Consider the following 24,311-nt stretch of genomic DNA (forward strand, 5'->3'; position numbering starts at 1 on the left):
GTTACATTCCTTCTAGTTTAGATGACATCTTTCAGAGTTACGGTCTTTCATAATCTGTGTATTTAACTTACTGATCCTCCACAAAAGTGATTATTTATCTTTTTCATTACTTTTGTGCAACTTTTGGTAGGTATATAAAAGCTTTAAAAATTGACAGGCTCATTTATTGCATTTCTTTATTTTTGATCACTTGATTAATAAATTGCTCATTTGAGCTCTGAGAGTTAGAATACTTACACTAGCCTCTTCACTCACTTTATTTGTTTTATTTTTGATAATGTGAGTTGAGTAGGTTGGTCACTCTCCTTCAAGAATACCTTGCCTTGGCATTACGAGAGCACCTCTGGGAGGTGTCCTATGGACCTGTAACAAAACATGGGAATGCTTGCGTAGAGTCTACCACAGCTGTCTTGTGTAGAGTCTAAGGGGAAGTACAGCAGTGCAGATAGCCGACTTGTAAGTCTTATGGCTCTAAGCTTGTAATTGAACTACCACTTCTATGCCTTTATTAATGATTCATCATGCTTTTCTAATCTTTATCTTCAGCACAGACTCTGAAGAAGCCTTGCATTCCTGTGGAAACTGCAGCAAAGGTCCTGATGTCAGATACTTATGAGAGTGTTGAAGTGAAGTCACTGAGGTCTCTGATATGCAGAAACCTATCATGTGCATGTATGCTTGAGGATTTTGCCTAAAAGGGTGTAATCATCTTGGCATCAGCATATCTCTGAAGATGTCTAGAAACAAACACCCCTTAAAATACACTAGAGTTGGTATATGGGGTTTAATCCAGTGCTGTTGTTTCTGGACCTTCAAGAGTCTTTGATGTGCTGTGATTTATTTCTTCAGTGAAGAATTTACAGTCTTTTGGAAGTCTTATACACACGTCCTTAACTTAAGTGTGGTAGTGTTTTTCATTCCAGTTGATTGTCCTGCTGCTGGGCAACATCAGTTAATACAACTCATCAGTTGCTAACCTTTATTGGCCTCGCAGCTAATTTATAGGATGACTTCTTTTGCTTGAGCTAAGCAGTCTGTAGGAGTCTTTGCCAGTGTTGCTATAGTTTGCTTTGCAGTAAGGACAAAGACTTTCATACTCAGGGTTTGCCTGTAGTGCGCTTTGTGCTTTTGAGATTTATTTAGACAGACTGCACATATTTTAAAGCTGGAATATGTTTTCCCACACACACCTAAAGAAACTCCAATAATATGCACACTTCTGTATAAAATTGTAGCCAGCTAAGAATCGTGAAATGTCCTGGGATGTACTTTATATATAAATAAACATGACAAGACTAATGTATTTTATATATTCATACTGTATATGTTAAGGTGTGTTTAAAAAAAAATTAAAAATACATATTAAATGTTACCTATGGTTCAATGAACACATGCACGTTCTGCTTTTATTTCTGATGCTTAAGGGCAACTTACTACTTTTGCAGTAGAACTTGAGTTTTTATATTTTCTGTCATCTTTCTCTATCTCAGATGGACAGAGAACTGTTCATGTGCTGCCGTTAGCAATTAGGGAAATCTATCTTGGAGGAAAAGGTTGTTCAACTTAAAATTAACTTGAAAAATCCTTGCTATTGTTTAGGATTTTCTACTTGTATAGTTGTAAAAAGGCTTGGGGGAAAAAGCCGATTGGTTCAGCACCTTGTCCTTCAGCTTGAAGGTTGTTATCTACAGGAGAATTAGCTGCTGCTTTTTATTTACATGGTGAGGGAGAAGGAGGACCAGAGAACATTCGGGTTCACCTTAAATGTGCAGTGAGGCTTGTTCTCATCTGTTAGACTTGTTGTCCTCAACCCCAGAGTAATCAACTGCTGAATGCAGGAAGGAAGTTGACTGTGCTGTGCCCGTTGTCACGTGAGGTTGATGGCAGGAAAACAAGAAGCCTGGTGGAATTTTGAAGCTGATAAGGAACTAAACCATTGTCAATCATCATTTATCCATAAACGAAATAGCTGCTTTATTCATGCTTGCTGCTGTCAGTGTATGCTTGTATTTAGCCTAATAGGGCTGAGGTGAGAGGTGTTGGGACTCCTGAGCTGGTACCAGAACATCACATCTTATCAGCTTTCCCTTATGTGACATACATTTACTTGCACTCCAGATCCTCACAAAGGTGGTGTCATGAAAGATACCCAGTCACTGGAAGGAAATCTCTTGCATGATTATTCATGGTATGAGCCACAGTAGTGTATTTATGAATGGCACTACTAGATATATTAGGTGGTTGTGGCAGGGCAAGTTGTGGAACAGATCAACCTCTGTTGCTTGTCTCTGCAGTTTGCCACTGATGGAACAACTCTGTTTTAAGGCAACTGACTATACTGTTATTTATTTAATTATTTTATGTCATTAGCAAATAAGAAAATTGCACAAAAAGGAAAAAAAGAACCAAATAATAGGGTAATGTGTCTTTTGTACAGATAAATGCAGGATACTTGGTCCTTAACAATTGGTGATCTGTAGCTTATTTAATGTGAAGTATGTATAATAGAAAAAATGAAATCTATTCCAGAAAAAAGGGAATGGAAGTCTGGAGAATTTGAAATTCAATGAGAATTCACATGCTTCCCTGATACTTGCAAATCTCAAACCAATTTTTGTAGTACACAGAAAATAAGATGATTTAATGTAGTAATACTGTTCTAATGCTTTCCATTTGAATGAAAGCTGTTCCCAATCAGCAATCTTGTAGTCTGTATGGTTATGATTTCTCAGGGTGTTTGACTAGGTTCCACAGTGAACCACCAAAGAAGAAATAAAAATGTCAACAGACAGTACTCAAGGCTTGTACTGTAATTCTGTGGGGTTTTTTCACTTCTGGGGTAGTCTGATGTGAGCTTTGTTAAAATACCTTGATTTGTGCTGCCTTTCAGTTGTTTGTTAGAACTGTGTCCTAATTCTAAACTGTGAAGTGATTTTCACAGTCTAGATGTTATTCTTCATATTCCAGTGGGTTTTGATATTTCATGTGTAATAACTAAGAATAATGTCTCCAAATAACTGAAAATATTATTTGATGAGGCCATGCAACAATCAGATCTTTTAGGACCTAACATCTCTTGTAGAATGGCGTTCACAGAAAGTTCATTACTTATATTGGTATAACTGTGGGTCTGGAAAGCCTTGTAAAATGTCCGTAATTGTTCAAAAAACCCAAATACTGATACATATCAGTGGAGTTTACCCATCGAATGGGCTATATGCAGTGATATTTGGTATCTTGTACGGTTTTCTGAAAAGCTGCTAGTTCCCGTGAATCTCCTCCTGGGTATTTCTGAATGTTTAGAACAAAAGTTCTTACAATATCTGGGCAGAGTTTTACAGGTTTCAATTTCATCTTCTTCCCTACACACCTGTTAATTGAATGGCCCTACATATTTCATCCTGAAAATGAGCTTGAAAATGATGGATGAAGCTGAATGACTGACAATATTGGCATTAATTTGAATTTTAATATAGCGTCTGTGATAAAACATTCCAAAGATGGAACTGAATTGACTTTTGAACATCTGTGTTTTAAAACTGCTGTTGCAAAGTGACAGTAACTTCTTCAAACATCTGTTGTTTGACCAGAAGCAGTAACTTGTTAAGTCCAGGAACATAAACTGTAAATAGCTATGTTACTTTTTTTGTAAAAATAGCATTGTTAACGCTATTCATTCTGCTACTCTGGACATGATCAAAGAAGCTCCTGGAAGTTAATCAGCTGTGGGGGTGTGTGGGAGTGGGTACTTACAACTTGTTAATTCCCTACATGTGTACTGGCACACCTGCACTTCCTTGTGGACGAAGCTCCCTAACATCATCCCGGTTCCTGTGGTGCTTTGTTTAAATCAGAGTTCCTGTCTTGTGTTGTTTTTCCTCTGTGACAAGCAGACAGGAATGGCAGCAAAATGGATGTGCCATTACAGATGATTTGTACCTGCTCTCTGTAGGACAGAAATCTTTGCAGGAGGTAGCAACTCAAAGTGAGATGTATCAGTTGTTACTGTGATACCAAAAGTTGCAAATGTTACAGGTTCAGCTGATACTTGCTGGAAATGTCATGAACTCTGAACAAATAAATGCGTTATTCCTGGTGTTTCAGGCTACAGGTGCTGACCTGTAGATGTTGTAGTGTATTGGGAATGAGAACACATTAAATTACACAGCTGTATGTTATGCTGATATATTCAAATACATATATATTCATTCCAAGACACCTCTATCTTTTGTTTCAGCATAAGGAGGAAAGGATCAAAGGCAGTGTGAAGAAGTCTCACTAGAATAGTCCTTAAGAGAGTTGTCTGTACTGTTATGCCATTTTAACAAAGTGGTTCAATCATGTATGTCCTTTTGTTCTTCTTCCAGGAGAATTCTTGCCCTCCCTTTTTTATAGACTCTACCTGAAATCCAAAGTGTTTGTCTCTTTTTCATTAAAAAAAAATTCAACATTGATGTCACTGTCTTGCAGGACATACTGCCCTTGGTCATTAGCCTTTCCTGGATTGTGGTTTTGGACAGGTATTTGCCCCTGTTATTTGGAACTATATCACTGAGCGACTTTTAGGCTTAGTCCGAGATCCCATCTCTGAGTTCTGATTCTTCCAACAGGGTTGGTTGCATGGCAGCTTTATACTTAGGATGCTGTATTTGTGTAACAGTGGTTGGGTTGGGTCTGTTTTCAAGATCTCAAGTTATAGAGTACCTCTAGTTTTTAGAAAAAGGAGTAGTTCATGTATTCACATTCCTGAACTGCGTTTTGCTTTCTTTGCTGAAGGCTTTATTTATAGGTTAATACTGCTGGTTGGGACTGACATGTAATTTAGGATAGGTGCAGATTCTGGGACTTCTGCCTGGGACAAAGGTCCAAGGAGTTTGATGTGTAAGGTTTGAAAAATAGTCTTGCCATATGTTAATATTTTCAGACCTTGTATGCAGTGTGTGTTGTCATTGTTAGTTTCTGTGGCTTTTACTTTTCAGAGCAAAGTTTAATGATTTAATGATGCAGGTAACCATATGACGTGCATATAAAGTTGCTCACATTAGCAACTGTAAAATAATTTTACAAACAATGGCACTTTCATTGGCGTGATACCTGAGAAGTAATTTGTCATATTTTATCTGCAGACACAAATTTAGATGACATAGGAACTTTAGGTGATTTTAGTAAAAAAGTGATTTTTAATTGCAGTTCTTCAACTTGGCATTATGTAGAACTGTGTATTTGGAAAAAGTTGTCTTTATGTTTTTCTCTTCACTAGTAATGCTCTTTCACACCAAGATAGGTGTACAGACAGTCATAATTTTTAGCAGTTATTCTTTCAGTAATTTTTCTGATCTGAAGAGTTTTAATCATTAGGCAAAAAAAGTTTGAGAACTTCAAATTACTATTGCAGATGTTACTATTGTTTGCATAGGCACAAGTGACTGCATGTTTAAGCTATTACTTTTGCATGCCTTCCTGGTTTGTATCTATAGTATCTAAATACAGTGATTTGTATTGCTTGGGCAGGCATTTGGATTGCTAAGAACAGGGAGAGAAAACAATTGATTGGGCTACAATGTCAATAACAATACCCAGTGACAATGATAAAATGGCCCCGTTGTTCTAATCAATGACATACCCTACTAATTAAAAACAGGGTTCTGGTGAATGTAGATGATGTTTCCTAAGGTCCTGCTGTGTATCTAGGTGTTTCTGGTATCTGTTAAATACAGAGACTCACTCATCTTGTCACGGGTTGCAAAAGATGTTGTATTAGGGTATGTCTAGTGCTTTGTAAGGTGAGCAAGGGGTAATAAGGACAGGTGCCTTTTTCCATGGAGGCTTCATTACACAGATCTTTTCAATTTGCTTCTTCTGTATATTGTTCTAGTAAGAAAGTGTGATGTAGGAGAGAGAAAAGGCACATAGAATTCAGAATATTTGATTTTTGTAGGTGTCTGGTGGAACCTGTAGTTTTAGTGTCTGTTGTAAGCCATTTTATAAAATCTACTTATGAGAGGGAGCTGCTGTGGTAATAACTTTGTATTATGCTGGTACGCCTTTATCTCAACAGATAGAAGGGTTTTTCCCTTAGTTCTGTAAGGCAGAAGATAGCAGATTCTTGTTTGTGGTTTTTTGTTTGGTTTTTGTTTGTTTGTTTGTTTAGGGTTTGGGGTTTTTTTTTGTTTGGTTGGTTTTAGGGTGGGGTTTGTTGTTGGGGTTTTTTTTAGTTGTTTGGTTGTTTTTATTATTGTTGTTTTATTTTGTGTAGTAATAGTAGTAGTTCAACAATGCTGCCTTGTGGTTTTCCAGATTATGTCTCTGTATCATTTGGGGCCAGGGGGACAGTGATTTATTTGGTCTTATTGCAGAGTTTGATCTTACTCATCTCAGTGATGCAGTCAGTAATAAATTTGCCTGCATGCAGTAGAAGTAGTTTTTCCTTCTGTCTATTTTCTTGTCCAGTGGATAAACATGCACTATGACAAGAGCGTTGTACTAAGTTTTTAAAGATCCTGGATATAAATGTTCAGCTCTACAAATATCCAGCATCCTTAAAAGCTGTCCAAATGTATTTTCTTTTTTTTTTCTTTTTTAGTATTAACTGTGGTTACTCTATAAAAATTTGTAATAGCATTATTTTGTGTGAGTGTGTGATTCAGAGACTTCCCAAGTAACACTGATTAGGGGTGTACTTGCATTAGAGGCACAGCTAAAGCTGAATAGGGACATATAGCGGCAAGCTCTAATCAATTTAAAAAACTTCTGAAATAGCTTTTCTGTGTTTTTTAGGAAGAGGTTGGAATAAATTCTTTGAATTTCATGTGTTTAGCTGTAGAAGATTTTTCCTTTTTCAACTTCTGTTGTAATCTAGGAACAACATGATTGCTTTGTAGTTTAACAGAATTTACTGCTTTGTGAAGCATAGAGGTGTTTGAAATTAGAGGAAAATGTAACTTCTAATTCTTAGAAATGAAGGTAATATTTGAGGAAAATAAGTACTTGTAGTTTGATTTTTCTTGGGTAACTTTCTAGCAAAGCAATTTGTTTTATGAATACACTGGTTATTTGATTAAGAGGAAGGCTTACATGAAAATACGTTGTATAGTTATAAACATGGTTATGGATGAATTATCCTCTCTTAATAAAATTTATGCAGCTGCAGTTTCCTGGGAATTTTTTCTTTGTTACAGGACATGATCTGAACAGTTTTGTCAGTGATACGGGCAGTCTACAGCAGTTGCTGATTTGGTGGGTCATCCTTTAAGAAACAATTCTTGCTCTTCATATGGATATACCTGTCACTTTCGTCATTTTTTCTCCTATTGCTTCTCTACAATTTGGCAGATCCTGCCTTTGTCCTCAGACTTGGAAAGTGTTCACATAGGTTGGAGGTAGAGCAGGATATGAGTGAGACAGATCGTGCAGCTTACTCTGTCCTCTGCCTGTGACAGGAAGCAGAGGGAGTCCTGTGGCTGCCACAGCCACTCAGCCAAATCACCAGCTCTTTGCAGGATGGGACGTGGTCACAGTGGTGGGTGGCAATAGCTCAGCCGGTCTTTCTCAGCTTTTTTTACTCGAGACTTTTTCCACTGCAGCCTCTCTTCCATGCTACTCTGCATTCCACAGCCATCTCCTGGGTCCAGTTCATGCATAGACTCATGACCATGCATTTGTTTTTCCTCCCTCACTAGATTTGAGAAATACTGCTTTAAGACATCAGCTTTGTTTTTCTGTCTTGTGAATGATGGTCTATAGCAAAAGTAATAGGTGATGAGGAACAAATATTTATGCAGTATCTGACACAGTGCTTATATTTCTACCTGGGTCTTTTAATCAAGGAGATAAAAAAAATCTTCATACATACTGCTGCTGCATTTGTTGAGTGAGTAAAACCAGAAAAGCATGCAGCCACAGTTGTTGTGTCTTGCACCTTCCTGCTGCAGCCTTGAATATTGGTCTTTTAGAGTAATGGAAAGCTGGCAGAAAACACAGAAAGTATTATGGATCTAAATAGGTAGGCAAGTTAGGTTTAAATAACTTAGAATGGCTTCCATTACCTGTTACGATACCTGTGAAACTCTGCAGCTGCATCTGCTCTGGCAAACAGCCATCAAAGTGGAATGATGTAGGTACATGTGACTTGAGGCATCATTTTCACAGCAGATATTTATATCAAAATTTCACTTACAAGTATTTATTGTACATGACTTCCTTTCAGCTAAATCTGTTAAATGATATTCCTGATAGTAGTCAGATTTTGTGGAAAGTTGTTTAATATTAATGTTCCCCTTTTCTTAGGAAACCATATTTTGTAAAGATATTTTGTAAATTCATACCTGATTTAGTAGCAGTCATGCTGAGAGTTTTGATGTTTTCACTCTGGCTTCTTTATTCATGTTGCTTTCAGTGCTTCCCTATTTAATACAAGTTTCTAGGATTATACTTAATTGATTTGTCACTCAAGGAAAATCAGCACTTCAAGCAATTAAGTGCACAAAAATACTAGGTAACAAAGACACAAAGATTTTTGTCCTCATCCTAGTTATGAAAAATCCATTATTCATTATCTTACTGTTTTTAAATACTGAAGTACAGTTTTCCAACACAACAGCAAAATTGCTTTTGAAACAGAATGAATTGCTTGCCAGTTCAGAGGCTGTATGTTGAAGTCAGGCTTACCAAACACGATGGTGCTTATGCTCATTATCTTCACTACTTGGTGAAGCTCCATGTTTGAAAGTGCAAACCTAGATACCGATGATGGGAAAAAAACCTTGTCTTTAATATAATGGTAAACAAATCTTAAAGAAATTATGATTAGAAGAGCAATGTATTCTGCAAATATTACCACATTTACAAAATAGACTTAAATGTTCAGCATATCTGTGAATTTTTCTCTGTCAAATCTCTCTCCTGTGATTCTCTCGCTTTAGTGTGTTCCTTCGACAAAGATTTTACCATGTTTACTGTGCTACTGTTGTTTATAAGAGACACTATTTTTCAAATCAGACACTTGTTAACTTTGTATGGAAGTAAAAGGGATGTGTTACTTTTTGATATCTTGTATACTCCATTACAGCTGGCAGACTGTGATTTCACTGGGGGGTGTTAAAATACATCATTAATTGGATGTCCAAGAGCAAAACACAGTGCAACATAAAGCTCTCTGTTAAAACCGTGCTAATGTAATTTACAAATTTAATTAGAAAAGATTATAAAAGCATGGAACAGGAGTATGTTTAAATGTAGGCCTGTCTTACTGGAAGTCTAAGAATAATGTAATATCTTGAGTGTTCTCAAGCAGTGGTTTTATTACCTAGTGTTGATCTAGTCTGAGAGCAATCAATGTAATTTGGGATAATATGGATGTTAACCTGTAATAACTCCTGTGTTTTGTGAAGAGAATTTTTTATATATTTTTTTCTTAATGTCCATTAATAATAATAGCTAGATTGTCATATTAAATTAAATATCAGATACACCTTATTGCAAACAACATTGTGAAGATCAAGTTTTTCATGTTTGTTTTAAACTTTTTTTTTTTAAGTGGGTGTTCTTAGCAATAATTTGGAAAGCATTTTCCATGCCATATTCTCACATAACTTTCTGGGAACTCCTAACCTTTAACGTTAGCACAGTTTAATCTAGTTTGAAACTTTGGTTGTGTTTTCTACAGTGTGGTGGTGCTTTTACACCATTTGAAACTGATGAAGATTTCTTGTCACAAGGTCTAATAAGGTTCCGATACTCAGTTGACTTGAAACTGGGTGTGAGAGGTGTTTGTTTATTATTATTCCTAGTTATACAGTATTTTCTGATCTGCTCGGAACACATCAACATCCCTTAGTGGTGTTCCATACCAAGCGATTCCAAGGAGGTGTAGAAATCAGGGCATTACCTGCCAAAGAAAAGAGGGAATGTCTAGAAGACTTGTTAAACAATAGTAGGTTTGGGGGTCTTTGTTCCCCTTCCTTATTAGAGTTTACTTCTTAACTGTGTTGATACCAATTTATTATATAGCCAGTGTAAAGTATGTGGTGTACCTTTTCAATAGAAATCTAATATTCAATCCTTCTGTTCCCTCCCTCCCTTTCCTGGCATCCAAAAAAGTTAATAACTGCTTTTAATATATATTCTTGTATACAATAGGGCTCAACACAGAAAATCTAGGGGGAAAGGAAATGGTTTCAGGTTTTTGTATTAAATATATAGTGAATTGAAAAAATGCAAGCCCAGTGATGGTGCCTTGATGGTGTCATGCTCATTCCTCGTGTTTGTAACATTGCTTTTTAAAAATATACCGGCTTTGTCTATCAAGACTTTCGACTGAATGACTGCTCTATGTCAGCAGAACTCCCTCCTGCTCAAGCAAGGCTACCTAGAGCTGCTTGCCCAGGATTGTGTCTAGACAGGTTTTAAATGTCTCAAAGGATAGAGATGCCACAATCTCCCTGAACAGCTCATATCCGTGCTCAGTCATCCTCATGTTAAAAGTGTTCCCTGATGTTGGGATGGCACCTTCTGTGTTTCAGCTTGTGCACATTGCCTCTAGTCCTGTGACTGGGCACCACTGAAGACAGTCTGGTTCAGTCATCTTTGCAAACTCCCTTCAGGTCCATAGACATTAGTCAGATCCTGCATGTGCCTTGTCTTCTCCAGGCTGAGCAGTCCCAGCTCTCTCATTCTTTCCTTGTAGGAGAGATGCTTCAGTCCCTTCGTGATCGTCATGGCCCTTCATTGAACTCTGTTCAGCATGGCCATGTCTCTCTTGCACTGGACAAAGTGGCCTCCCTGGTGCTGAGCTGAGGGGAAGGATCTCTTCCCTTGATGTGCTGGCAGCACTTTGCCTGATACAGCCCAGGATACCGGTACCTTTCTTTGCAGCGAGGGTACAGTGCTGGCTTAATGGTCAACTTGGTGTTCACCAGGATCCCCAAATTCTTTGCTGTCAGGCTTTTTCCCTGGAGTAGCACTCAGCATATAGTGGTGAGTGAGGTTGTTCAGGTGCAGAACTTCGCAATTCTTCTTGCTGAGCTTGTGATGTTCCCGTCATCCTGTTTCTCCAGCCTGTCAAGTTTGCACTGGATAGCAGCATATTCATCTGGCCTGTCATCACTCTTTCCAGTTTTGTGTCATCTGCAAACTTGCTGAGGGTGCATTTTGCCCCATCTTCTACATCATCCATGAAGATGTTAAACAGGACTGGAGCCAGTATGGATCTCTGGGGTACACTGGCTTAGTGTACTGACCTCCAACTAGACTTTGTGCCATTGACCACCACCCTCTGGACCTGGCCATTACAACAGAATTCAGTCCATCTCACTGTCTGCTCATCCAGCTACTACAGCTTGTCTATGAGAATTTTATAGGAGACAGTGTCCAATGCCTTACTGAAGTCTAAGCAGACGCTATCCACTGCTCTTTCCTCATCTACCAGGCCAGTTTTTTAATCTTACAAGTTTATCAGGTTGGTGAAGTAGGACTTCCGCTTCGTGAAGCCATGCTGACTACTCCTCATGATTTTCTTGTCCTTTTTTTTTGGAAAAGGTTTCCAACGATGAGCTGCTCTATCACCTTCCCAGGGATTGTGGTGAGACTGGAAGGTCGGGTCAGGTTCCCTGGGCCCTCCTTGCCCTTCTTGAAAGTAGGAGTGGCATTTGCTTTCCTCCAGTCTTTAGTCACTTCTCCCAATTGCCATGATTGATCAAAGATTTTTGAAAGTGATATTGCAATGGCATCTGACAGGTTCCTCAGCACTTGTGGGTGCATCTCCTCAGGGCCCATAACATTTTAGTATTTTTATATATAAATGTATGTAATATAATAGTAATAATATGTATATTATTACATATTATATTAATAATATACAATAATATGTAATATATTAATTATATTAAAATATGTATTATATTACGTATTATATACATTCTATTATATATATGGTATTCATATTCAGTTTGCTTAAGTGTTCCCTAACTCATCTTCCTTGCTTTAGGCTTTCTTCCTGCTTTCTGAGACCTGGGACTCCTGAAAGTCAGTCTTGCTGATCAAGACTGAAGCACAGAAGGCATCCAGTACCTCAGCCTTTTCCGTGTCCTGTGTAACTGTATCCCCTGTCTTATTCAGCAGTGAGCCCACATTTTCCCTAGTCTTCCTTACCTCACCTGTGTACTTAAAAACTTCTTGTTTTTGACATCCCTGGCTGGGTTCAATCACATTTGGCTATAGCTTTCCTAGCTTTGTCCCTGGAACCTTGGACACTGTTTTTGTATTTCTCCCAGGTTACCAGTCCTGATTTCTACCCTCTGTGCACTTCATTTTTGTGTCTTCATTTTTGGACTGCTACTTGTTTGTCCAGTCAGGGCCATCTCATTGAATGGGAATCTCTTGAACTTGGAGTAGCTGATCCTTGAATACTAGCCAGCTTTTTTGGGCCCCTCTTCTCCCCAAGACCTTATTCCATGGGACTCTTTCAAACAGTTCTTGAAAAGGCTGAATCTGTTCTGAATACCAGGGCTGTGACCTTGCTTGCCACCTTCCTCCCTGCACTCAGGGTCTTGAACTTCACCATCTTCTGGTCACTGCAGTCAAGGGTGTGTTGACCTTCACATGCCCAATGAGCCCCTCCTTGCTTGGTGAATATGAGGTTCAGCAGAGCTTCTCATCTCATGGGCTCCTCCTGAGTAATTAGAGAAGGAAGTTGTTGTCCAAGTGCTGCAGGACCCTCCAGGATTGCCTATGTCCTTTTGCATTGTTCCTCCAGCAGATACCAGGGTGGTGGAGGTTCCCCATGAAGACCAGGGCTTGAGAATGTGAAGCTGCTCCGCTGTGTCTGTAAAGGGCCTCACCTGCATGCATTTCCTGTTCAGATGGTCTCTAGGAGACACCTACTAAAATGTTGCCTTTACCTGTTCTCTCCTAACCCAGAAGTCTCATCCATCCCTTGGCAGAGCTCCATGCACTCCAGCTGCTCACTCACATAAAGGGAATGAATTTCCAGTTTTGTTAATTACTATTTTTATATGGTTTGGGTTTAGGTTGCTGTGGAGAAAATGGGACAGTTCCAGGATTTGCCTTGTAAGAGATGACTGTAAATACAGCTTCATAAAAATTATACTTACCAATTCTGAGTAACAGTGCATCTTCTTTCAATCATCTTCCCAAAGGTATAAAAGTATGAAATGAGTATGAGTATGAAAGTTAGTCAATTTGCATGCACATAGGGGAATTTTCTTACTGACTATTCCAGTGTTTTGTCTTATCTTAGAAAGCATTCCAGACATGTAAAATTAGAGTGGATAATAGTTTCTGGGGAGGAAAGGGCCATTGTTAGCTTAATGTTGTTTCCATGGGTCCCACAAGCAGATCTTGACTCACTGAAAGTTTTTGTGTAGAATTATAAGTGTAACTATGATGTTTTTGTAATTAAAACCAAGATACTGATGAGTGGTGTAGAAAGTGAGGCTCAAAGGCCTGCACACACAAGAAGAGACATCAGGAAAGCAGGTTGAAGAAGCACAGTGGAAATATAAAGTCTGTACTTCCAAGAAAACTCAGTCACTTGTGTCTGCTATAAGCTTTGTGAAGTAACTTCTGTTTAACAAAATCTTACAGAGAATCCTTTGAAAAGTAGGAGGTTGCAACTTTGCATGCACAGATTATATAAAAAACAAGAATTTCCCTGGAATTATTTATACTAGGATTGACAATGATTGCAGGCCTTTTTGCTGTATTACATAATTTTAACTAAAATCAGAGTATCTTGTTAATGTGTTAACAAAAATGCATGAGATGCTTAGATGAAAATACCTCCCTAATAAAATCCCATATGGCAAAAATTAACTTGTTACTTTAGGAGATCCCAGTAATAAAAAGTGATATATTGGCTGTTTATTTAGTGCTTTTATTTCATTTTGCCAGGTACCAAGTGGAAGATGAGTCCTCTCATTTGGATGAAATGCCACTGATGATGTCAGAAGAAGGCTTTGAAAATGATGAAAGTGATTACCATACTCTACCAAGAGCCCGAATTTCTCAGAGAAGAAGAGGCTTAGAATGGTTTATCTGTGGTGGCTGGAAGTTCCTTTGCACTAGGTTTGTCACATAGTAGTACTTTTAATTAAAGTTTTTAACTAATTAAATAAATAGTAACTTTGTATTGTGTGATATTAGCAGAGTACAGAACAAGGAATAATTTGCTTATCATGAATCTTTTGATTGATTTGCCTGCATTTTCCTTACTAGGATATTGCCAGCTGTTAAAAAACAGTTTCTGAAGAGCTGATGCTGTTGTGCCTCTCCTGTCTGCCTTGCTGACTTGCAAGAGAGATCATGAACTAAACTCGTATTAATCTGAGGTCCATAATTTGGCATGTATCCTGGTTCTCACTGCCACTCAAAACCACATTAGAATAGAGGGGTTAAATCTTCTGCTTTTGCAGATATTAGTGTGCTAAGTTGACAATAGATATAAATCTATTGATGTTGCTGTAAGGAAAAAGCAAATTCATCAACTATAATGGTCAGTTAACCCTTCAACTTTAAAGGTTCAGGTATAAATGTAACTTGTGGTCTTGGAGTGAATTACAACTGGAATTAGCTCTTGTGATTTGGTTCTTATTTAGAAACTTTCTGTGCCAAACTCTGCTCTATGCAAATACCTTGCAATAGTAATTTTCTTACTAATTTTTAGCAAAACTTCTAAATAGAGAAATTGCTGTTAGGATTATTAAGGATCTTCCTTTTTATTTAATTTGGAATGATAAAATCTGAGAATCAGTCAAGTGAAGTGAGTGAAGCAATTTCAGTGAATTTAAATGACAAATGCTTTTTTTAGCAGATGTTTTTAGAAATGATTTAGATAGAAGTCTTCACAGGTGGCTTCCATGGTGCTTTAAGAGGCCCGTTGTTTTACCTAAGCAAAGCTGCATTTGTACACCTTCAGTTTTTTAAAATAATTGTTACAAAGCTTTAAAAAACATAATCTGTGTTGATTTCTGTTTTATATAATAATTTAACAAAGCCTCATGGTTTATTAATTTTATTATAGGGATTAAGTGTTTGGAAGGTAGAAGGAGGGAAGTAAGGTAAAAAAGTTTGCAGAAGTAGTGTTTATATATGTAAATGGCTTTTGGAAGCACTGTTTCTGGTACAGGTCTACATTTTAGTTGTTGAAAAAAACATTTTTAAGTATTTAAAGAAGTTGTTAATCTTCTGGACATGTCTTAAAATTGAGATGACTTTCAAACAATATACTTTTATGTGAATTCACTTCTGTGAGTACTAGTGATTATTAGTTACTGTGGTTATATTCCTGTAAGTTTTATGAAAATAGGCGGATCAGTAAAGACTGCACCCTGACATGGAATTTGCAGTGTTTGGATAGAGACAGACAATTGCAAGGTGAGTTTATGTTGGAACGAATTAAAAATTGTGAGAGAATGTCACAACAAATTGTCATTAGTGCTGAAGATTGCAAAATATCGTGTTCTTGCTTGCTTTTTAAAATTGAGAGGTACATCTCAGCTTTCAAGCCTACAAACTTTCAAACCTGTTCTTTCAGTTACTTGAATCATATCTGTGATGGATTTTTGAGAAGGAAAAGAGAAAGAAAATTGTGCTATGGTTTGGTTTTGGTTTTTTTTGCCATGCTCTATACATATTTTACTGCTAGTGTAGGTGTGTAGAAGGAAAAGTCTTCACTAAGAAAGAGGCTTTAGGGGAGTATGACTTCTGCTTTGCTGATTTCCTCATCTGAATTTGGACACAATGAAGAGTCCATTTGGTCCTGCATTTATACCTACAGGCATTTTAATCACACCAATGTTCTTTATATCGGAACATCATAGCAGATAATTCTCATTTTTCATGGAAAAAATAATGAAAAAATGATGAACTGATTCTAGCAGAAGCTTGAAATTTCAGTTGGACATTAGCAGACAGAGGATACTCTCACAGGAAAGCTGCAGATGCCTGTTCGGATGAGGTATGGAAAATGTTGTGGAAAGAAGGTGAATCCCGTGGTATCTTATCCACTGGTCCAGTTAGGCTGGATAGAAATCTTGTCTTGGATGAGCATTTCTGGGTGAATGTGTAAATACCCGTCCTTGTAGTAGGGAGGTTTCATCTGGGCTGAGAGCATTATTGAGGCTTTGTAATTGATAAAAGTCAGGGATATGCTGTCAGTGTAAGTTATTCTTTTGGAATGGTTTCTCATTATAATAGCACTTTACAAATTTTTGCTGGGGCCCACAGGATAGGTGAGTTTTTGAAATGTCATTTTGCAGTTGATAAAGTTACCTAGGATCATGCAAAAAATCATGCAGGAAACTTGGAGGCTATTGTCATACCTGCAGTATTTACTTACACTATGTAGTAGAATTAGTTACAGTGTTTTTATGGGGTGTAAGGTATTGGTTTGGGATACAACCGTGTGTTGCCTTCTTGAAATTGAGAGGAAAATGTGAAAAAACAATTTTCCTGTGTGTTGGTGTATACATGGTATATGAACAACTGAAACTTATTTTCAGAAGACAGACAGAGTTCTCTTAAGTGTAATGTTAAGATTAAAGCAGTCTGAGACCTGTTCAGTTAAACAGAATTTAAAATTTCACTTTGTTTATATGGAAATCAGTACCTCATACCTGCATCTGGGTGAGGTTGAAATCTCAACTTCAACATGTAGAATTTCTTTTTGTGCTTCAAATGAAATTGTAAATTTTTCAAAGCTGTGACAGAAAGATGAACACAACAAAAGATTAGGCATTAGTCTGGATCTGAGCTCAGGGGGCCCCAGATTTCTTTTCGGTTCTCAGTTAAAGTCTTGTGTTTGTGTTCAAAATCACTTTACTTGTTGCAAACAAACAAAAACCTCCATACCCAGTGGGGGTTTTTGTCTGTCTTGCATTGTTAAGGTTAATCTCATTTTTGTGAGAGGAAGTTTTCCATCTCTTACTTTGCAGCTTTAGGATTTTATATTCTATAGATTTTTGTTGCTACATTACAAACTGTTACTTTTTAGTTGAAAAAGTTTCACCTGTTTTGCAGAAGCAAATATGGAAGGTTTGACAAAGTTCTGTGTACTTGAAAAATGACTTTGTAGAAATCTTTTATTCAGCTTTTAACTTCAGTTTAGACAATAGACTTGTCGATCAAAATGGAATGGTGTGAACTTTATTTGCAAATCAGCAACTCTTTAAAGAGTTTTCACATTTGCAAGAAAAAAATCATAATTAAATCAAATGTTGTCTTTGATATTGGACAAACTGAAGGCTTAATTCAACCCATATAACTTTTAACTTCAGAAACTGCTTATTTCTTGCTTTCATAGCACAGTTAAAAGAAAACTTTGTGATACAGCATCTGTTTTGTGGTTGTAATCATTTCCCCTTTAACTTACAAATTCTCTTCAAGCTTGTGAAATTATAATGCACATAGATCAATACTCTGGAGTTCTTTGGGCTGGATTGATTTCTTTCTCATGAGATTTACATTCCACTTGTTATCAAAAACCACTTTGTCCCTATGAAAATGGTGCCATTGAATGGCATTTCCATATGAAGTGAAGGGGATATCAAATGCTCGGATTAATTTGGGCTCTAAGATGGTCTGTACGCTTTCAATTAATCTGCAACGCATTTGTTATGCAGAAGCATGGGAAAATGCTGATCTTTTGAGAATGACATGACCACTGTGTTGCTTTTGGCCTGATTATTGAAGCTACCTGTTGAGTACAATAATTACAGTATGTTTTCTTTGCAGAACTAGTTTCTGCTACTTAAAACCTAATAAGGAAAAGCTGACCCTTGCAGACAATATAAAGCTTTTATATTATCTTTCCATTCTGATGAAAATGCTGTTTTGTGAAAGATACTGGCAGTTAAGCTTGTAGGATAAAAGTAATGAAAAGAGAAAATAAAAAAAGCCTTTATTATTAGAGCTGTAGAGTCAGTTGAGACTTTTACTTTAGCTTTTGACTTGTAGAGATACTCTCTATTTATGAAAAAGTTAAGGGTTCTTATTTAACAATTACTTCAGGTTCTGGTTTGTTGGTGGGGAGTTTTTGTGGTTGGTGGGTTTTTGTTGTTGTTTTTCATTTAAATATGGTATTGATTACTAATATGAAGACTGTGGTTATTGTTCCTTCACATTAAAAAAATACATTAGGAAGCAGGTTAGTAAAAAGCTGTTTAATAGATATGCCTTGAAGTTCTTTTATAAATCAGGCAATTTTTCATATATACAGTCTTATATCGATATAGACAACATGGCTTATAACTAGCTTAAGGAAAAGGCTTTCTGTACATGTGTTGAATTTTCTAGGCAAGGATATTTGAAATACAAACTTAAATCAGTGAACAAGGGTGCACTTCATTTTTTTTTTTATTGCTGAATCCCTAGCATAATATGTGATTTTACATAAGAGTTCAGAAAAATCTGAATTGTGTCTTGATCATGCTACATCTTACATTATGTTTCTAGGCTCTTTGAGGCTTGGAGAATGATACTCTCGTTTATCATACAAATTTACTGAGTACATAAAGCCCATGAAAGGGTCTATACCCTTGCTCAAAAATATTTTATGTATTGGGGAATGTTAATTCAAGAACAGATTAGAAATGTGCTGGATGTTGATAACTTGAGTTACAAAAATTTTGGGTAGACTTCATTGGTGTTAAAATTTTTAATTAATGTAAATTGATGAGGATTTCTGAGGCCAGCATGTCCACCTTGTATTCTTCCTGGGATAAAGCAGTAATTGCTGCTGAGACTGTAAATAGCAGAGTCTAACTGATTTCTATTTTAACAATAATAAAGCTCATCTGAACCATGACAATACTGATTTGGGCATAAACTGTAATATTTTCATCATCTGTGACTTTCTCACCTCTGAGAATTTGACTGTTGATAGCTCTGTGTCAGTCAAATCCCTTTTATCAAAGGTATTGCAGTTGTTTCCCAGTCAGACATCACTCTTGTGTCTGTACTTCTTGGCATTTGCTAATCTAATGGTCATGATGGTGTCTGTTGATCTGTAGCAAAAAAAGTAGTTGCAAGGAGGGCAGACTCCATGGCAAAGAAGGCAGCATAATTATGTTGCTTTAGGTGAATGTTTAATTTTAGCAATAGAGAAGTCCTTAGTGTCTGAGGAAATGATTCTGCAAAAGAGACTGTGCCTAATCAAAGATTCAGTCTGTTTACAGTTCAAATGCAAAAAAGGATTGAGCAATGCAGGATTTCAAACATTGTCAGGGAATTTCTATCTACAGGATTGTAGGCAGAGCTGTCATGCCAGCTCACTTTCTCCAGGAAAAAATTATTTTCCTTGGAATTTTTTTCCTACAGATTTGTCTTTACACTTCTCACCATATAACTAAGGTGTCTCTTCTGTGTCTCCTCACCCTGCCCTGGAAACTTAACAAGTTTAAAGCTTTAGTGCCGTGAGCAGTTTATCAAGTAAAAATTCAAGTTGGCACTGACTGGAATCATTCTGCTTTCTGCTGCAAATATATAAACTGCATTGTTTCACCTATTTTTACAGTTTTTTACAATTTTAAAGGTTGGGGATGGATATAACTGAAAATAATCCCCTTTTATTCTGCATTAGTTTACAACTGGATCGATTTGCAGGCCTGGTTTTCCCATGCAGTTGCCTGAGTTTTTGTGCCAGCACAAGGGAAGGAGCAAGAATCCACACCTTTGTTAGGGGAAGAGGGAGGTACTGGACATCTCAACAGCAGCAGGATCTGTTCACAGCCATTAAACTGATTGTGGAATCATGAAATAGAAAGACTGCTGTTCATTTTGGTTTAAAGACAAGCTTAAATAATTATATTTCCGCTTTGTATGTTATTAAATAACAGGGCTGAAGTTTGAAAGTTGAGTTAACACTGTTAAAATTTTTGTGATAGAATTAATTTTTTGTTGCTATTTTAAAGTGACTGGAGAAAGCTGATGAATGGACTTCTATTTGTAACAAAAATAAAATGCATATTTACATAGGATTAAACCAAATTGATGTCTATCCCATAGTGAAAGTTCCGGGGAGCAAATCTTAAGAATCCAGCGTTTAAAATTGAAGTATTTTAAAGGTCAGCTTGTGACTATTGATGTAGTGGTATTTCCATAGCAAAGTTCTTGTTGCTTTGAATGATTTCACTATTGCATAACCTTTAATTTTCTTTAAAAAGACCAACAACTTTCAATTCCATTCTTTGGCAAAATTAATTTGTTACAAGCATGGGATAATGTAGATTACATACAAGAACACTTTAATTGGGATTGTGGCAATGTAAACTAGCTATCAGCCTTCCTTTCCTGCAGTATTAGTGTGTTTCATGATTCTGTAATTGTGAATAAACAGACTAGGAAAGAACCTTAAGAGCTTTCGAGTCGATTCCTTGCCTGTACAGAATGAATTATATCTATCGCTGATGTCTGGTCTAACCACATCTTAGAGACCTGCAGCAATTTCAGCCTTCCTAACTGTCTCCTCCACCCCCGTCATTTAAAGACTTTACTCAATATCTGTCCATGTTGTGCCCACCCTGCTTATTGATCTGCCACAGTTGAAGGTCTGTCATTAGTTAATAATGGTGGACCTAGAGAATAATTGTCACTTTCCTCTTTGCAGCTGGTTCTTACATACTTGAAACCATATTAGGTCCACACTCGGCCTTCTGTGAACAGCTCTGGTTTTTTGGTGTATCTTGTAGTCAGCCTGCCCTGCTTTCTAGACCTGTAATTGTTGCTCTTGTGTGTGGTCTCTGTTTTCCCAATAGGCCTGTTTGTTGAAATTTGGTATTCAGAATGGTCCTGTAAGCCAACTGAGATCATGCTAGCACTGATTGAGAGAAAGGAATACATTCATGACTTGCTACAAGTATGCTTGTCCACACTGAACAGATGTCTTTTTTTTGCACATGTATAATATTCACTTTCAGTAACTGAGCTGCCACCTTTTTGAGCATTTCCTGGTTCTGTATTTGTGTAGTTGATTATTTCTCTGTAAACTGTGTTGCACTTGTAGCTGTTCAACTGCATTCTATGTCTTCCAGGTAGTTTTTGTAATCTGTCAAGACAGCCTTGAATTCAGATCTGCTCTTTTCATGTACCCCTCTCTCTTCTAGTTTATTTGTGGTCTGAAAAATGAAATATTCAATAGTCAATTACCCAGTAAGTTCTAAATAAAGCTTTGCAGACCTTCACTGAAATTACTTTGATTTTATATAAGCTACTCTGCAATTATGATTTTTCCAACTGCATCAGTTCCAAGAATATGTTCCTTTACTTTTCTTATGTCTTGAGAGTTAAATTTTATTTGAGACATAGAATCATAGAATGATTTGAGTTAAAAGGGACCTTTAAAGATTATCTAATCCAGGCTCCCTGGCATGGGCACAGACATCTTTCACTAGATCAGGGTGCTCAAAGCCCCAGGAGTCAATAGCAGACATGTGCTCTAAAACAGTAGTGCAACTGGTTCTTCTCAGAGTGAAATTAGTTCCATTTTAGAGTTTGTTCTTGACATGTCAATGTTGGTTGTGACTTCTATTTTCTTACAGATGTGTACAAATACATATGAATAGGTTGACTATATAGAAACAGTAAACAGTGCTGAGGTGATTTGATTGTAAATTTCCCTCTTGATCTCAGCCAAATCCTTTCTGTTGGTTTGAATAAAATTTGTAAGAATTTCCTAATGGTTGTTTTCTTTTTGCTGCATCAAAATATCAAATATGCCAGTATATTTGAAAACCTCACTAGAAATTGTTTCTCATTTAAACTTCATCAGTTGATGTAGCCGAAATCTGCTGTTATCAGCTCTGTCAACTGCAGTAGGTGAAGAACACGGAAGGCCTGTCTGCACAGTGTTCCTGATTCACTTGCCTAAAACAGACTCCCAACATGACTGAGGCACCTCCTCACTGTATTAAAAAATAAATACAGATAAATTCTCGTTTAATGTGCGGGATTGTAAACTAAGTATATGCAGTGTACAGCAAACCCACTTTTCTTTGCAAATGGTTTCTGGATATCTTTCTGCCTGTAGATATCTGTATCCACTATCTGTAGATAGTGCTAGCAAGTGTTACGCTGATTACATTGTGTGAGTTGAGTCACATCCGTGTTTTATGGCTGTTAGTAAAGTCTCTTGAGCCTCAGAGGCATCATTCTGTTTGCCAGCCTTTTGTTCCTCCTTGTTGTGATCTCTTCCCATCATTCCTGTATCCTTGCCCAAAATGCAGTTGTTTAAAGTTTGCTGTGAGCTCTTCTCTATTTCACTGCTCGTGGTTTAAATTTCTTCAATAGATTTGTAAGCTGGTTAGGCAAGGATGCTCTTCCTTTCTTCTGTGAACTGAAGTTCCCCCATTACAGGTCATTGTGCAATCTGCATTTACATAGTGGGCTTGTTTTGAATGGTTTTCTGGTTTTGTTGGTTTGGTTTTTTTAAATATATGACAGTGTGGGGTTAGCAGTGGTATGGAGGAAACGGAAGATTTGCAAATTAGGTGGAAATTGTATCCAAAGCTGCTGAAATCTTTTGAACTGTATTGAACAGAAGCCTTATTTCTCTTCAATCATTAGCATAATCTGAGTGTTAGTAATCCAAGATAAAGAGTTTAGCCAAGGAACTATAAGGTATGATGCAGAATCTTATTAACTAGAATTTTTTTGATCTATTTCAGGGTAAGGTGTAGTGAAACTTGTCATTGTATTAGGATTGTCTGCAAATAATGTGCAAGTGTTTACATATGTGTATATGTGGATGAGTTGAATACTCTGTAATTGCCCTAAATTTGAGAAGTTAACATCATGCTTTCTTATTTACATGTGGCAAACATTTTTAAGCCTGTTTTTCGTAGGTATTTGCCTTTAGGGGTTCCAGGTTTGGAAATTGTGATGTCACATAGTACATTTTTAGTTTTAAAATAAACAATTGTCTTTCTTTGCAGTTGTTCTGATTGGCTCATAAACATTTGTCGAAGAAAGAAAGACCTGAAGGCTCGCACAGTGTGGCTTGGGTGTCCTGAAAAGTGTGAAGAAAAATACCCAAAAAATGCCATAAAAAATCAAAAGTACAACATCTTTACCTTTATACCTGGGGTAAGGCCACTAAATGTTTTCTGGTGTTGGGCTGACTGTATGTTCTGTAGTGTTTTTTGACTACTCCGCAAAAAGATAATTTTATTTGCTCAGATACTTCTTTTTCTTTCTATATTTGTCTCAATGACTTCAATGAAAAGTAACAGTTGAGAGCAAGTTTGCATTTTTATTAAATTGTTTTGTTTTCAAAGGGATATGTACTTAATTGCAGTCTGAGTGGTTGGAATTCAGTGAAGCTTTTGAAATTTGAGATGGGTTTCTTTGCACTTTTCTATTAATCATTAGAAATTTGTAATCCTTTTAAAAAAAGAAGCACTTCTGCATGCACAGGGCTGACTTCAATTGAGAAGTAAATAGTCAAAAATCACAATTTAGTCCCATGGATATTTTCTCATACTCCTTGCCATTGAAAGTATAATAAATAATGAATTCCAAAACGGACAGCTCCTTAAAGGACAAAAACAACTAACATCTTCAGTTTGTGTCAAAAGTAGGCCTAGTTTAGTACTTTTCAGAGTTGAATTTGTTATTGCAGTTTTTTTGTAGGTGTTTTTGACTTTGAGTGCAGTTCTTCAGGAAATACCTCTGTTGTGGAGTGGAAAGTTTTTATGTCACTTTTTTCCTAAGAAGCCATATTGTATCTTAATTTCAGTTTTTTGCTTGTCATATGCACTGTGCATATGAAGACAAAAGAGACATTATGGTTTTGTCTAGTTCATAGTTTTAAAAAAAATTTCTTGTTACAATGAAATTTAGCAACAGAGAAACAACTTTTGAAACTTAAGTAGTTAAACCTAAAAATGTATCCTACTGTGATATTATAAATTTTAGTATTACACTTTTGCTCATATTTTTACAAATATTTTTTACAAATACCATCCAGAGTTCTGTGGCCCATAGAAAAGCTGAATGTCTTGTACTTTTGAATACCGACATGCTTTGTCTTAAATTTTTTATTTAAGTGATCATACTGATTTATAAGAGTATTGATTGTGTTCTTCTGGCCTCTTTAGTCCAATGAATGGCAGGTGTTTTCTAATCCATTTCCTTATTAAAACAGCAAAAAAATTTAATGGCCTTGTAATTAAGACTGATCTCCTGTCAGGAAAATAAAATGTCACTTATCACATGTGGATAAAATATTCTCATCATTATTGGACAAAGTAAATGTTTTCTTCCAAAGTTTAAATTATTAAATACACTGAAATTGGTTAAGC

The 24,311-nt window shown here is 36.7% G+C and overlaps 1 protein-coding gene across 2 annotated transcripts in view; it reads left to right on the forward strand.

Moving 5' to 3' along the window:
- ATP9B (ATPase phospholipid transporting 9B (putative)) overlaps positions 1 to 24,311 on the forward strand; it is a 154,016-nt gene that overhangs the window by 1,720 nt on the left and 127,985 nt on the right. For both annotated transcript variants that reach the window (XM_042044621.1, XM_042044622.1), the window contains exons 2-3: positions 13,909 to 14,082; positions 22,944 to 23,094. In XM_042044621.1, coding sequence (XP_041900555.1) covers positions 13,909 to 14,082; positions 22,944 to 23,094 — 325 coding nt within the window. The remainder of the gene's footprint in view (positions 1 to 13,908; positions 14,083 to 22,943; positions 23,095 to 24,311) is intronic.

This window comes from Corvus kubaryi, unplaced genomic scaffold (assembly GCF_017639235.1).
Source record: "Corvus kubaryi isolate FWS band 111438036 unplaced genomic scaffold, C.kubaryi_AGA036_p1.0 37398, whole genome shotgun sequence".
In the NCBI taxonomy this organism is placed as follows: domain Eukaryota; kingdom Metazoa; phylum Chordata; class Aves; order Passeriformes; family Corvidae; genus Corvus; species Corvus kubaryi.